Source organism: Neovison vison, chromosome 1, assembly GCF_020171115.1.
Source record: "Neovison vison isolate M4711 chromosome 1, ASM_NN_V1, whole genome shotgun sequence".
NCBI classification, from domain to species: domain Eukaryota; kingdom Metazoa; phylum Chordata; class Mammalia; order Carnivora; family Mustelidae; genus Neogale; species Neogale vison.
In genome coordinates, this window is record NC_058091.1 from 274,113,843 (window position 1) to 274,129,451 (window position 15,609).

At 46.4% G+C, this 15,609-nt stretch overlaps 1 protein-coding gene across 2 annotated transcripts in view; it reads left to right on the forward strand.

The window, feature by feature from the left end:
• FAT2 (FAT atypical cadherin 2) overlaps window positions 1-7,411 on the forward strand; it is a 78,474-nt gene extending 71,063 nt beyond the window's left edge. For both annotated transcript variants that reach the window (XM_044231079.1, XM_044231089.1), the window contains exons 22-24: window positions 2,128-2,281; window positions 3,890-4,347; window positions 5,426-7,411. In XM_044231079.1, coding sequence (XP_044087014.1) covers window positions 2,128-2,281; window positions 3,890-4,347; window positions 5,426-5,958 — 1,145 coding nt within the window. In that variant the 3' untranslated portion in view covers window positions 5,959-7,411. The remainder of the gene's footprint in view (window positions 1-2,127; window positions 2,282-3,889; window positions 4,348-5,425) is intronic.
• Window positions 7,412-15,609: the final 8,198 nt, after the last annotated feature.

Below are 15,609 nucleotides of genomic sequence, written 5' to 3' on the forward strand. Positions count from 1 at the left end.
GAAGACCCCAGCACATTGAACTAGCAATCATATATCACTGGAGAGTTTACAAAGTATATTCCTTCAGCACAGCCCCATGAGGGAGAGAAAGGTTGAAAGAAAGCTGTCAATGGCTTTATTTCATGGCACAGGAAACTGCTGGGCTACGTAAGGGCTGCCCAGATGGATGAAGGAACTCACCCAAGGTCACAAGGCTGTTAAGTGAGAGAGGTGCATTTGGGGTACAGATCTCAGTGGAGCACTCCTCCCCTGATGCCAGATGTCTCTCTCTTCCCCTTAATATCTTGTGAGTAATCCACTAGGTTTACACTAAGGGAAGCCAAGAGTCTTTGTTCTCCTTCAACAAGGACTGACTTTCTTTCTACTTGTTTGGATGGGGGACCGGCATGAACAGGGACCTCTGGTGCCATGGGTCAATTTCATCACACACCTTAGTGTTACATTCGGTCCATGCCAGGTTTCTCTTTTATATTCCTCTTTACTGTGTGCTTAGCTGCCTCTCCCCCACCCCAAACCCACAGGCAAACATCTAAAGTTTTTTTTTTAAAGATATTTATTTATTTGACAGACAGAGATCATAAGTAGGCAGAGAGGCAGGCAGGGGGAGGGGGGAAGCAGGCTCCCCACTGAGCAGAGAACCCGATGTGGGGCTCGATCCCAGGACCCTGAGATCATGACCTGAGCCGAAGACAAAGGCTTTGACCTACTGAGCCACCCAGGTGCCCCACATCTAAAGTTTTTAAATGAGTTCTTACAAAATATATAGCACTGGTTTTACACATGCTTGGATTTCTAACTATATGTGATACATATATTTTTACATACATATATGTAAAATTACATACATATATGTATGTATGTATTTACATACTATACATGTAGTTTTCCATCCACACTGTCACAATTCATATTCATTGCTTTTCTTGTGGCTCCATGCCCCAGTGTGTGTACCTGCACTCACATCTTCCCTCTCTACTTAGCTAGCAACGAACACCCTGGTGGCTTCAACACCCCACCTCCATCAATACTGCTGCATGAATATCCTCATACATATCTTCTTATGAACCTATATGAGAACTCCCTTCAAACACACACACACACACACACACACACACCCCACACCCAGGGATGGAATTCACACACCCGGAGGATGTAAATCATTATTTTGACTGACTAGGGCCAAATTGCTCTTCAGCCTGGCCACAGCAGCTGCCCTTCTCCCAGCACTGCAGGAGGATCTGGTGTCTCTGTCAACACTCGGCATTATCCCATTTTCTCACTTTTGCCAGGATAATAGTACTGTCGTTTCCATCTGCAGAATATCTGATCACTTCTATCTATCTGCACTACCAGGCAGCTGTCATCTCTCCCCCTTGGGTCAGCTGCCTCCCTGTTCTCTACCTTCTCTCCTTCCACCTGTGCCTTCCAGCAGGGCACCAGAGTGACCTTTATACAGAGCAGGTCTGAGTGTATCACTTTCCTGCTTGGAAACTTGCAGTGGCTTCCCCTTGCTATTAAGAGTCCTAATTCCTAATTCCTGCATCTGGCTCATAGGGATGCTCTGGTCCATCTCACCTCCCTGGCCCGGTAGCCCGGTAGCCCCCAGTCTCCCTTGGCTCGCCAGGCTCTGTCATGTTATGATAATTACTAATATACTGACATTATACACAGTTCGTTCTATAGGTTTGAATCCCAAATTTCCCACTAACTTGCTGGATGACCTTGAGCAAATGTCATGTATTCTTTGTGCCTCATCTCCTCACTTGCCATCAACTTGTACCTGTTCCCTGATGAAGGTAACAGTAACCAATTTCAGCGCTGGCATGAGGCTCCAATGGGCTGATATGTGCAGGTGGTTAGCACGGTGACTCGCACTTACTGAGCGCTGTCTAGGATGCCTACTATTCTTTATGGGCCTCTTCTCTGTAGCCTATAGGTTGTTTGAGGCTGGGATCATGTCCGGGGCATCAGTGCCCTGGACGGTGCTTGTCACAGGAGGCACTCACTAACTGAACATGGGACATGCAGATCTGCAGACACGCCGAGCCCCCCACCCCCCACCGTCTGTCCTGGAGGGCCTCTCAGCCTGCAGCTGCCTGACTCTTTTCCCCCTGCCCTCCTTCCTAGGCTATGTCTGCAAGTGTCCCCCCCAGTTCTCAGGCAGGCACTGTGAACAAAGAAGGGAGAACTGTACTTCAATACCCTGCCTGGAAGGTGGCACTTGCATCTCATCCCCTGAAGGCATCTCCTGTAACTGTCCTCACCCTTATATGGGAGACAGGTAAGCACAGGGGAGCGACCTGCCTTTGGCTTCTCATCCTGGGTTTGGGACCATTAGGAAATGACCTCCACATTCCTGCCGATGGGAGACCAGGAGCTGAGTGCTCCAGTGACCAGGCTTCTTGGTCTTTTCTATGTGCCAAGGCTTCTCCCTCCAGCCACCTGCATCAGAACATGCAGGGAAAGAGGCTTCTCAGTGATTTCTCTAGTCTTATTCTGGACGTACTGGGCTCCGGGAATCTACACTAGGCTGGGCTCCGGGAATCTACACTTCTAATCCGCTCCTCAGGTGGATTTCTCATCTTTGCTGAAGTCGGAAAATGGCTGAAGTTATTCTCTGGCACTGGTAGTGACTTCCTGGAAAGTGGCCTGAGGACAATGACTCCGCTAGGTACAGACACTGCTGTGCTGAACCCCACCGCAAGCTACTTGTGCCTTGTATTATGCTGGTCTGGGGGACTGCAAGAATCCTTAGATCCCTAGAATCCTAGAAGTAAAGAGTTTTGCTAATTATCTGGTTTTAGGGCTCCCCAGTTTGGGAGTCTTTTAAAAATTATCAGGGACACTTGTGGAAAATACAGATTTCTGGACCGACTGTATCAGAATCTCCAAGGAATGAGGCCTGGGATTCTATCTATAACAAGATCCCAAGAGATCCCCTTGTTGTCAGTATGTGCATAAGAGAGCCAATGATGTAGTCCACCCACTCACTTTACACATGGGGAAACTGAGGCCCAGAGAAAGAAAGGGCTTGTCCAAACCGCCCCCCACCATGTGTTTGTGACCCAAGTCCTTTCTCTCAGCACCTGGCATTTTTGGCCCCACTGCATACCTCACTCAGCAGGAGATGTGTTGGCGGGATACTTCCTGGCTGAAAGTGGTGGTATTTGCATTTTAAAAGAGGAACTTGGGGAGGACGATGTCTAACCCAAGAGAATAAAGTGTTGGTGGTGAAACTGAAGACACTGGGACTCAAGTAGAATGAAGGGAGCCTTTCTTAATATCCCTCGAAAGTGGATGAAACTGGCCACGGAAGCCTCCTAGGAGCCTTACACCATGGCACGCCAAGCTGGCAGTGACCTGGGAGGTCGTACAATTCCAAGTGCTTGCTCTGAACAGTTGTCCAATGGGAGGTTTGTGCAAGACCAACTGGGTCCCTGTGACTTCCTGAAGAACAGTGGCAACAGTGGTGCCCAGCTGCCACAGCTGCGTGCTGCTGACTTCTGTCTGGGACTCTGACAATATTGCTGAGGACAGCTGGGTGTGTTGGCTGCTTCCACCACAGTACGTGGTTGTAAATCTCACCTCAGTGGTGGAGGGTATATCCAATGCCTAGATCACATGAATGGGAAATCATGGGTGTGCCCAGAGCCTAGATTCCAAATGGTCATGAATGAAGTTGTAGCTGACTCCCACACCTTCCTGGTGGAAGATGGACCGCTCTGATGTTGATATGTGTGATCGTTACCATCCATTTTCTTTTCTTTTCTTTTGGTTGAAAATTGGGGAAGGTAGGCTTGTGCCCAGGGGTCCATAAATCTTTGTGAGAGGGGACATGGAAAGGGAAGTATAATGACTCAATCCCCTGACTATTTCTCTCTCTCTGCAGGTGTGAAATGGAAGCAAGGGGCTGCTCAGAAGGACACTGCCTAGTCACCCCTGAGATCACAAGGGGTGACTGGGGGCAACAGGAGATTCTGATCATCATAGTGGCCCTGCTGTTTATCATTTTAAGCACCGTCGGGCTCCTCTTCTACTGCCGCCGTTGCAAGTCCCACAAGCCCGTGGCCATGGAGGACCCAGACCTCCTGGCCAGGAGTGTTGGTGTTGACACCCAAACTATGCCTTCCATCGAGCTCAACCCACTGAGCACCAGCTCCTGCAACAATCTGAACCAACTGGAGCCCAGCAAGACCTCAGTTCCAAATGAACTGGTCACTTTTGGACCCAGCTCTAAGCAGCGGCCAGTGGTCTGCAGTGTGCCTCCCAGACTCCCGCCAGCTGTGGTCCCTTCCCACTCCGACAATGAGTCCATCATTAAGAGGACATGGTCAGGCGAAGAGATGGGTCAGTATAGCCAGAGGCCCTTAGTCTCTGGAATTGATGGAATAGGGTGGTAGACCTAAACACTCCATTAGGTGAGGCCACCATCCAGTCCAATCCCTTGAGATCGGATATGAAGGAATGTGCTCAAGGTCACTGTGCACTGGTGGTCTGGACCAAATGCCAGCTCTCTGGACTCAGAATCTGTGGCTCATTCCAATGTACCATGATCTCCTCCTCTAAATTCCAACTCATTCCATAGGATTGATATCTATGGCAGAAACCTGTAGACCCTGATAGGGATAAATGTAGACCCTTTTCCCTGGGGTGAAAAGGGGGGGGGGCTTCTGTTCCTTTGTGCTTTTCTGGGAAAGGAAAGAGCAGTAGTCCAAGCTTCTGGTCACCCATTCTGGAGGTATGGTAACCTTGGTCCAGAACTGACTGAACTAGAGGAGGGTTCTTCACCTCACTCTCATCTTTGGCTCAGAAGGAGGTGAATTTGTAAAGCACTTTATATTTTCTGGCTTATTCACCAATAGTTTAAAAAGGTGCTTTCATAAACTTTTTGCTGATATAATCAGAATCCATAAAGACACAGTAACATGTTCTAATTCACCCAACTATTCAGTAGAAGGGACAGAGCAAGGACCAGGGATGCCTGCTCTCCATTCTTTCAAGCTGTGTCTCATTTAATCATCCTCTGTGACAGATGCCATCACACTCCCCCAGTCCAAACTGTGTGTCCGTTTCCTTCAGTTAAGGAGACTCACCATTAGGACTTGTGGTGGAGTTGCTGTTTCCAGCAGAGGTGAGCGGGCTGCTTGGAGTCATCCACATTTTTCCCTTATTCACTGAATCTTAGATCATCAGTAGAGATTTGCAATTTGAGCTGGCTTTAGCTTAAACCTCTGGCCTTGAAGTTCAGCCCTGTTGAATTCTAGATACCAATCTAAACTGCCAGAAACAGCACACATGAATGGTCACATAACCACCCAGTCTTTTGCCTGTTTCTACCACATGCTGAACTATGTTTAGTAGCTGTAAGACCTGCTGAAACCTTCACCAGGGAAACTCGATGCTCACCCTATCTTGTCATTTTCAGTGTGCCCAGGTGGAGCTGCGGTCTGGCCTCCTACTTACTCCAGGAAGGAACGCTGGGAATACCCCCACTCGGAAATGACCTCTGGCCCTCTGCCGCCATCGCCTCACCGCCACCAGGTCCCACCCATGATGCCAGACCCCACTGGCCTCTATGGGGGCTTCCCATTCCCACTGGAGCTGGAAAACAAGCGGGCACCCCTCCCGCCCCGTTACAGCAATCAGAACCTGGAAGATCTGATGCCCCCACAGCCCCCCAATCCCCGGGAACACCTGCTGGCCCCCTGTCTCAACGAGTACACGGCCATCAGCTACTACCACTCACAGTTCCGGCAGGGAGGGGGAGGGCCCTGCCTGGCAGAGGGGGGCTACAAAGGGGTGAGTATGCGCCTTAGCCGGGCTGGGCCCTCTTATGCTGATTGTGAGGTTGGGGGTGGGCATCCCACAGGGCGGGGCCAGACCCAGGCTCCCCCCAACTATGAGGGCTCTGACATGGTGGAGAGTGATTACGGGAGCTGTGAGGAGGTCATGTTCTAGCTATCCTCAGAGGAAGGTAGGTAGGAGGCCAAGGACTTGGCACCTTCCTCCTGTCTTGTAGGAGTGAATTGAGCATGGCTGAAGAAGTGGGAGGGAAGGTCCCATCCCCAGTCCAGGCTGTGATACTTTGAAATGTGCTCTTGTGGACCCCCCAGCGAGTCCCTGAGGATGGAGGGAAGCTGAGTGGAGCTCCAAAAATCTCACTAGGGTCCCCAGCAGGAAGGGGATGTACAGAACAGTTAAGCCTAGAAAACCAGGACAAACTGATTCCTAGGAGGGGCAAGAGGGAGTCTGTCTCACTGACCGCCATCTCTCAGTCCCCAGAGAGGCAGCTCTGCCAGGGAGCGTTCTTATACCTGCTCAAGACTCCATTCTAGATGCAGAGGCAGGTCCACCCAAAAGGCAGCTACTACATCAGCCCCAGAGACAAGGTCCAGGGTCTTCTGACCCTGCAGGGCCACAAGGTATCCTCCTCTAAGGGCTGAGAGGTGAGCAGCAGGTGAGCAGGTCACCAAGTCACCTGTGCACCCTGCATCATTCCCACCTAACTGCAGCCTCTGCTCTGTGTGAGGCACTGTGCTAGGCCTGGGGTGACAAGGGCTCCTGAGGAGCATCATTTGGCCTCGGTCTCCTTGGGGTCCCACTCCTCTAATGCAGGGTCCAAGGAACTTGCTCCGCCTCTTTAAGTCACAGGACTTTCCACCAGCCAGGTCCTGCCAGGATTCCTGCAGCCCTGAACCTTCTTTGCCAAGGACTTCAGACCTCACGGAACTCTGGGTTCTTCACCCCAAGTTTCTCAAGCACTTTGGGCCACAGGCAGGAAGGACATAATTATTCATTTTTTAAATTCTTAGGCACTTTTCAACCTTGCTGTCTGGATGAGTTGCCCCAAAGGGATTTTTCTTTCCTAGACACAAGGAACTAAAAGCTCCCCATTCAGGGCATCAGGGCAGGGTGAAGGCATGGAGCTGGACATTGGTGTTCAGGGTGGACACTGCCTTTTCCTGCCCCCCCATCTCAGATGCCTGCCAATCTAAGTGTTACCTGCAGTGACTCAACCCTATGCATGGAGGGTCAATGTGGGCACGTGCCTGCACATGTGGGCACCTCATGTAGAGTATGTGTGTACATGTGTAGAGAGTATGTAGCCAGGAGTGGCAGGGATGGAGAATTCTGGTGGCCTTGCCATTCCTGCCCCATCAATCCCTTTCTCTGGTCCATTGACTTTTCAATTGTGTTGTTTCTGGAGAAAGAAGTGAAAAGGAAGAGCAATAGACACTCTCACCCACAGGGTTGCTGCTTACAGAGAGGGAGCTGTGTGGGTGAAGGCGTATTGGTTGGAGTGGCTGGTAGCTGTGTGTGTAACTGTATGTGTGACTGACAGGATGCACGGTTTCACTGGCCATTTGTTGTTGTTGTTTTTTAAAAAATAATAAAGTCTTTTTTATGGTTATTTTGTATGTCACTTATCCTGTTTGGGGTTAGGTCAGGGGAAGGGCACTAGGGTCGATGGGCCCTGCGAAGCTGAGGTTCATGGAATTTGGGGACCAGAAGGGACCCAGCCTCGAGGTCATCAAGCACTGTGATTCCCAAATCCAGCAAAATGGCTAAAATATAGCTCTGTGAGCCCCAAAGCCAGACAGAAAATCAGAACCTCTTGGGGCAGGGCCCAGACCACTCTGGGAAAACACCTTTAATTCCAAAACAACTGCCTGCAGTTAGTGGACAAGCCCACTGATCAGCACGTGAAGGAATGGCCTGGGACAAGGCTTCAGGACTGCTGACCCTGGCCAGCACCCTCCCCACCACATTGCACTGGATAGGAAGAGTGAGCTTTACAGCACAAGCCTTGGGAAGCCAGCCCTCCCTGTGCCCAGAGCCAGCCTGTGGCTGCTGCTCCACAGCTCACTCCCAAGTGGATGTGAATATCACCGGGCAACTGTGACACAGGCCTTGCAGGTGATACCGAGACCAGAAAGCCAGTCCCTGCTGTTGAGTTTCTGGTGCAGCTGGGAAGGGAAGGCACATCCATGAGAAGCACCACAGCACACATACCACTGTGGCCTTGGGCAGGAATGAATTGGCTTCCTGTTGTTTAGAAGCATAAACAATAAACAGTGACCATTATACTAGGAAATAATACCAAATAGTATGTAGATATAATTAACTTATCAGAACTGTGCAGGAAACCACATATAAACTAGTCCAGTGTTGCCCAGACTTCTGTTGTTTTGCTTACCACTGTTGGCGATTTTTGTCCTAATACCACCTGTATCATTATTTACTTAATTTTCTTTTAGCACATTCCAATTTTTAAAAAATATCTTTGTTCACCCTAAAATGACATATCCATTCACTAAAGAACTCGAAAGTTACTATATTTTTCTAGAACACATGAAAACACACAAACATTCAGACTTTAAAAATGACTGTCTATCTGATGTTCCTCGTCCCAAGTCCCACAGAGAAGGGTTTGTCTGAGGTCCTGCAGGTAGAACTTCACAGAGATAAGACCCACATTCAGGTCTGTACCCAGCCTGGTTATCCCCCTACAACACAGTTTGTTCTCCTTCAGGAAGGGGGAGCCTCTTTCCACCCATCCAGGCTTTCCACAATAGGCCCGTCATTCCCTTTGTCTTCCGGAGCCTGCACTTTCACAGGTCAACCATCAGAGGGCACTCTGGGATCAAAATTCAGCCTACTGAGCTGCTAAGGACCTAAAGGTTTTCAGGGAAATTCTCCCATCTCAAGACTTTGGGGCTCTAATTCCAAAAGTCCCGAGTCTTACACAATGTAACAGTGGAAAAGAAAGGCAGAGATGCAGGTTTCCTGACTTCCGGGCTGGGCATTTTTACAGTTCACCATAGTTCACCTCCATTTCACTGGCACTTGCTATATGGCAAGTGCTGTGCAAGCACTTGACAGGTCTTGTCTCATTTACTACTCATAAAAACCCCATGAGGTAAGTGAGGATTCACAACCACGTCCAGGGTGGGAGGGCAGCTGGAATTCACTGGACAACAGCAAAGGAGTTGTGAGCCTGCTCATTCAGAGGGCTGTGGAGGAGGCCTGCACAATCACACCATCACGTGGGGTTTACCATGGGTAACAGAGAAAGCCAATGTATCTTCCAGAAACTGAAGCATTGCTGTGGAGGGGACACATAATTTAGGCCATGGCCAGGACCTCAAAATGGGTATCTGGGTGAAAAAGGGAAGAGCTCAAGGCCTTGGGGGAAGAAAACTATTCTCTTTTGGGCTGAAGATTATGGAGGTTCTAAAAGATAAAAGGAGAAAAATATGACAGTATATAACACTTGGAGATATGGAGTGATTTGCCTGAGGCCCATGGCTAATTTGGTATAGAACAGCTGGCCCATCCTGATATCCCATGGTGAACTGGTGAATGCCAGCCTACGAGGGAATCTGGGCCCAGCTGCTGAACGACAACCCACACTTCAGTGTTGAAGGCCAGACTTTGGAAGACCTCGAGCAGCCTCTGCTAGCTCTGTCTTGACAATAGGCACAGGAGGTCTCACCGAGTAAAGAGAAGGAAATTTCTCAAGGACCCAGCTGGGAAAAGACAAGCCTTTAGAATTTTCTTAAGATTCCTCAACAAATCTACAGGGTCCAACCAAGGAAAGTACTTGATTATATTGATACAAAATTAAAAGTATATATAGCGATGCCAACTTCTTAGAGGCCATGCTCCATTCCCTACTAAAGGACACCCCACTGAGTTTAGTAACCAGCGGATACCAGATACACTGTTAGACCCCACAGACAAGCACTAGGAGATCAAGCCTGATCCTATCAGTGCCTCAAGCAGCCCAAGTAGGGAGTAGCCCAAGTAGTCACAGCTCTCTAGCATCAGTAGAGATGAGGCTAACCAGAGAAGGGGGAGCCATAAATTATGACTGACATAGCCAGGGAAGGTTCTAAAGAGGAACAGCCATCTGAGTTGGATCTTAAAATAGAGCTTCAGATTTAGTGCAGAGAGAAGGGCCAGCCAGGTTAAGGGAAAAGCCCAAAGCAAAGGCCGAGAGGTTTTACATATTGGGCAATGGTGGGTAGTCCTTTTATGTGGGGTTGGAGTGTGGGAGGACTCAGGCATCCAGACTGGGGCCTGGAAATGTTCCCTGTCCACTAAGGGTTGTGAGTGACAGAGTTAGTGGCAGGGAGACAGATCTTAGGGGCAGTACGAGGTTTGGAGTCAGACAGACCTGGCCCCACCACTTAGAAAATGTGTGCTCTCAGGGCACGTGGGTGGCTCAGTCAGTTAAGCGACTTCCTTTGGCTCAGGTCATGATCCTGGAGTCTCGGGATCGAGTCCCATATCAGGGTCCCTGCCTGGCAGGGAGTCTGCTTCTCCTTCTGAGCTTCCTTCTTCTCATGCTCTCTCTCTCCCTCAGATAAATAAATAAACTCTTTATTTAAAAAAAAAGAAAATAAAATGTGTGTCCTCGGTTAAGCCTCAGTCTGTGTAGTGGGAATATTTTCTGTGCCTTCCATCATTGGACATGAGTACTAGATAACATAGGTAACGTGCTTAGCATAATTGGCATAGTAAAGGCTCAAAAGATGTTATATATTTTATTGCTACTATTAAAAAGGCAGATCTTTTTGTAGTATCCATAACCACACACTTACCTTTGTTCCATGGCCAAGATAAAAAACATCCCTCCAGCTAGGGGTGAGAAGGAGCTTAAATGTATCAAGGCAGTAGTTCTCAACAGGGGAGGGGGATGAGTTCCACTCCCCAAACCCCACACAAGGCTACCTTTGATAATGTCTAGAGACACTTTGGATTACCACAACTGGCACTTAGTGGCTAGAGACCAGGGATGTTGCTAAACATCCTACAATGCACGGGACATTCTCCACAACAAAGAATTATTCACCAAAAATGTACATAATACTGCAGTTGAGAAACTGTCCTGAGGAAATACACATAGGCTTTATGCAGCACTATAGCAGCTGGGAACCTGGCCTGAGGCAAAAGTACACTTAGGCCAAGAATAGCAGTTATGGCATATGGTTTTGCTCATTTATAAAAAGGCACCGTTCTGGAGTCAACATTTGTCAGAGTAAATATCAAGGTGAGAACAAAATAGTAGATAATCCAACAATATGTAAAAAGAGTAACACACCGTGATTAAGTCGGATTTAATCCAGGTAAGCAAGACTGGTCCAACATCGATAAATCAATCATTTTAATCCACCATATCAATGAGTGAAAAAAGAAAAATTGTAAGATCATGTCAATTGATAAAGAAGAAAACTGGACAAAATTCACCTAGTTATGATTTTAAAAAAATCTCTCAGGGGACGCCTTGGTGGCTCAGTTAAGCGTCTGTCTTCAGCTCAGGTCATGATCCCAGCATCCTGGGATCGAGTCCCACATCGGGCTCCTTGCTCCACAAGGAGCCTGCTTCTCCCTCTGCCTCTGCCTGCCACTTTGCCTGCCTGTACTCTTTCTGTCTCTCTGACAAATAAATAAATAAAATCTTAAAAAAAAAACTCTCAGTACAGAAATGGAGGGGAACTTCCATAAAAATCTGAAAGCTTGCATCATACTCAAGGGTGAAAGGCTGAATGTTCTCTCTGTAAGATCAGAGATAAGACTAGAATGTTTACTGTCACCAACTCTCTTTTATAACATAGTGGTAGAAGTTCTAGCCACTGCAGTAAGAAAAAAAAGTATACAGAACGGAAAAAAAAGGAAATACAACTATCTCTATATGAGAACAACATGACTGTCTACACAGAACATCCCAAGAAATCTAGACAAAAACTCATAGAACTACTAAGTAGAGGCAGCCTGTAGGATACAAGATTAATATGCAAAAATCAGTTGCATTTTTACAGCTTACTAATGAACACATGGAAAATGAAATTAAAAACACATTACCATTTACAATTGCTCCAAAGAAAACTAAATACTTAGATATACATCCAACAAAACATTTACAAGATCTGACAAGTGGCTAAAATAAAAAATAATGACAATACCAAATGCTGACAAGGATAAGGAGAAACTAGGTCATTCACACACACATTGCTGGTAGAAATGTGAAATGGCATGGTCACTCTGCAAACTGGTTTGGAAATTCCTTTTAAAACTAAAAATGGGCTTACATACAACTCAGCAATTGCATTCTTGGATCTATATCCCACAGAAATTTAAAAAAAAAAACCTTATTTTCATGCAGGAACTTGTACCCGAATGAATATTCATAGCAGCTTTATTCATAGCCAGACCCGGAAATGATGCAGATTTCTTACCGTGGGTGAGTGGTTAAACCAACCGTGGTACATCCATACCATGGAATATGACTTTGCAGTAAAAAGAGACAAACTATTAATATAGGTAACAACTTCAGTGATCGTCAAGGAAATTATACTAAGTGAAAGAAGCCAATCTCAGAAGGATACATACTGTGTAATTCAATTTATATGACATTTGTGAAGTAGCATAATGGTGGAGAGGAAGAACAGATTAGTGGTTGCCAAGAGTTGGGGATGTCGGGGGAGCACAGGAGGGGAGCATGTCTCTATAGGGGCAACATGAAGGAGCCTTGTGGTGATGGCACAGATAAGCATCTTGACTGGGGTGGTGGAAGCTACAAATATGATAAAATTGCTTATATCCACACATGCAACACACACACACACACACACGCACGCACATGTGACTCTATATATTGTGCCAATGTCAATTTCCCAATTTGGGTCATGTACTATAGCTATATAAAATTTTCACATTGAGGGAGACCGTAGGAAGGGAGAGCTGGACTTCCCCAGACATTTCTTTGCACTTGTGGATCTATACTTACTTCAAGAAAAAAAGCTTTAAATTTTTAAGAAGGCTAAATTTTTTTTTAAAGATTTTATTTATTTATTTGACAGAGAGAGATCACAAGTAGACGGAGAGGCAGGCAGAGAGAGAGAGAGAGAGAGAGGGAAGCAGGCTCCCCGCCGAGCAGAGAGCCCGATACGGGACTCGATCCCAGGACCCTGAGATCATGACCCAAGCCGAAGGCAGCGGCTCAACTCACCGAGCCACCCAGGTGCCCGGAAGGCTAAATTTTAAAAAACATCACTAAGGAAGACAGGCCAATGGCAAATAAGTCATGAAAAAAAGTCAGGAAAAGGTGCAGGACATCACTAGTCATTAGGTAAATGCAAATTAAAACCACAAAGACATACTATGATATACCCACTAAGCTGGCTAAAATGTAAAAGACCATAATATGAAGTATTGGTGAGCATATGGAACAATCGGAGCTTTTTTAAATTGTTGGCAGGAATCCAAAATAGCAGAGTTACTCTGGAAAAACAATTTCCCAATTTCTTATAAAGTTAGTAAACACTTATCATACAAACCCACGATTCCTCTCCTAGGTATTTTACCCTAGAGAAATGAAAACATTATGTCTCCACAAAGGTCTGTACATGAATATTTATAGCAGTTTTATTCATCATAGCTGAAAACTGGAAGCAACCCAAAAGTCCAACAATTGGTGAATGAATAAACAAATTATGGTTCATCCATACAATGGAGTAGTATTTGGCAATAAAAAGAAATAAACCTAATGATACAAGGCACAATACAAGTGAATATAGAAAGCATTATGCTAAGTCAAAAAAGCCAGACAGAAAGGACTCCATACTTAGCGATCGCATTTATATGACATTCTAGAAAAGGCAAAACAAGAGACAGAAAAATCAGATCCATTGTTGCCAAGGGCCAAGTGGGTATGGGGATGGATTTGACTACAAAGGAGCACAAGGGAACTTTCTGGGTAAAACAAACATTCCATATCTCTCTTTTTTTTTTTTTTTTTTGACAGATCACAAGTAGGCAGAGAGGCAGGCAGAGAGAAAGAGAGAGGAGGAGGAGGCAGGCTCCCTGCCGAGCAGAAAGCCCGATGCAGGACTCGATCCCAGGACCCTGAAATCATGACCCGAGCTGAAGGCAGAGGCTTTAACCACTGAGCCACCCAGGCGCCCCAAACATTCCACATCTTGATGGAAATGGTAGTCACATGCATTTGTCAAAACTCATCAAACTGCATCCTTAAGAAACAGGTGAATTTTATTACAAGTAGATTATACTCCAACTTTTTCTCCCAAAATGGTGGGGGAGACCAATGGCCAAGGGTCTAGTAAAGTGCACCAGTTAAAGATATACAGTTTCTTGCATATGTCTGCAATGGAAGTCTGAGGAAGCAAGCCTCTTTAGCAAAGTGCCCTAAGTTTAGGGCCCAAACTCAGTCCACTGTCACTCAACTTAGGCCTCCAGCAGTACAGTGGGCTTACCTTGAGGGCCCTTGTTACCTGAAAGGAAGGGTTATAGTCATTAAGTGTAAACATAAGCAGGAACAAACATGTGAAGAGGTGAACAATCTGAAAAATTGTGAATGCTCTCCACAAAGGAAGCAAGCGAGATAGGACTATAATGAATGGATGTAAAACCACAAAACAAGTAAAACTGCTTCTGGGTCTTGGTTTTCTTCAATTTGTCTAATATTTCAGAAAATACTTCATAAGCTTTCATGCCAGGAAATTTAGAACATTCTCTAAAACCCTCACAATAATCCCTAAAGGCAGACTTCCCTCCTGAGACTATAACAAAGAGGCGGAGTCAGTCAGTGCTTTTGGGAAGCACTTGGGTTCGGGAATCACAGGGCTTGCTACAGTGTGAATCCTAATTCTGCCACTTGCTGGTTGATAACTTGGAACAGTTACTGAATCCCTGTGACACCCCCTCCCCCAGTTGCAGAAATAAGAGTGATAGTCAAAAGTAGTCATAATACATTCCCTGCCTTCCTCTCTCTGTACTTCAGTAGTGTGCCTCAAGGCCTCTGCTTTTCTATGAGTCTAATTCAGTAGCCACCCATGATTGGCTTTCAGATCACCTAAGGGGTGGCTCAGGTGGTCTTGTTTTCCCTCTTAATGTGACAACAGGACAGGAGTGACAGAAGTCATCTCTTCCACTGTCCTGAAATCAATCTCCATACTTCAAATACATACACATGCATGGAGGGGGTGGGATCTCAAGAATTGGCTTATGTGATGGTCAGGACTGGCAAGTCTAAGATTTATAGGGCAGGCTAGCAGCCTGGCAACTCTTGTACAGGAGCTGATACTGCAGTTTTGAGGCAGAATTTCTTCTTCCTCACTGAAGCGTATTTTCCTCTTAAGGCCCTTCAACTGATTGGATGTGGCCCACCCACACTATGAGGATAAATTTTTATTTAAAGGCAAATGATCGGAGACATCAGCCACACATCCACAAAATAACTTCAGAGCAACACTTAGATTAGTGTTCAACATTAGAGTCCAGCCATGTTAACATGTGAAACTAACCATCATCTCTGTCAAGTACGGTCATCTGATACACACAGATAGGGCTGAGAGTTCCTACTGAAGTTTTCAAGAAAAGCAGGATTGTCTAAAAGAAAAACAACTACCTGGCCCCTTTCTAGGGAACTCTCAATTTCATAAGTGGTTCTGTTGTTTGCACTACTTCCCCAGATGAACTCTGTGACACAAAACTACAAACATTTTGACCTACTAAGATCTAGTAAAGAGATCTGATATTTAAAAAGAAAAAAAGGGCAAAAACAAAGATGCAGACCGCAGCCTC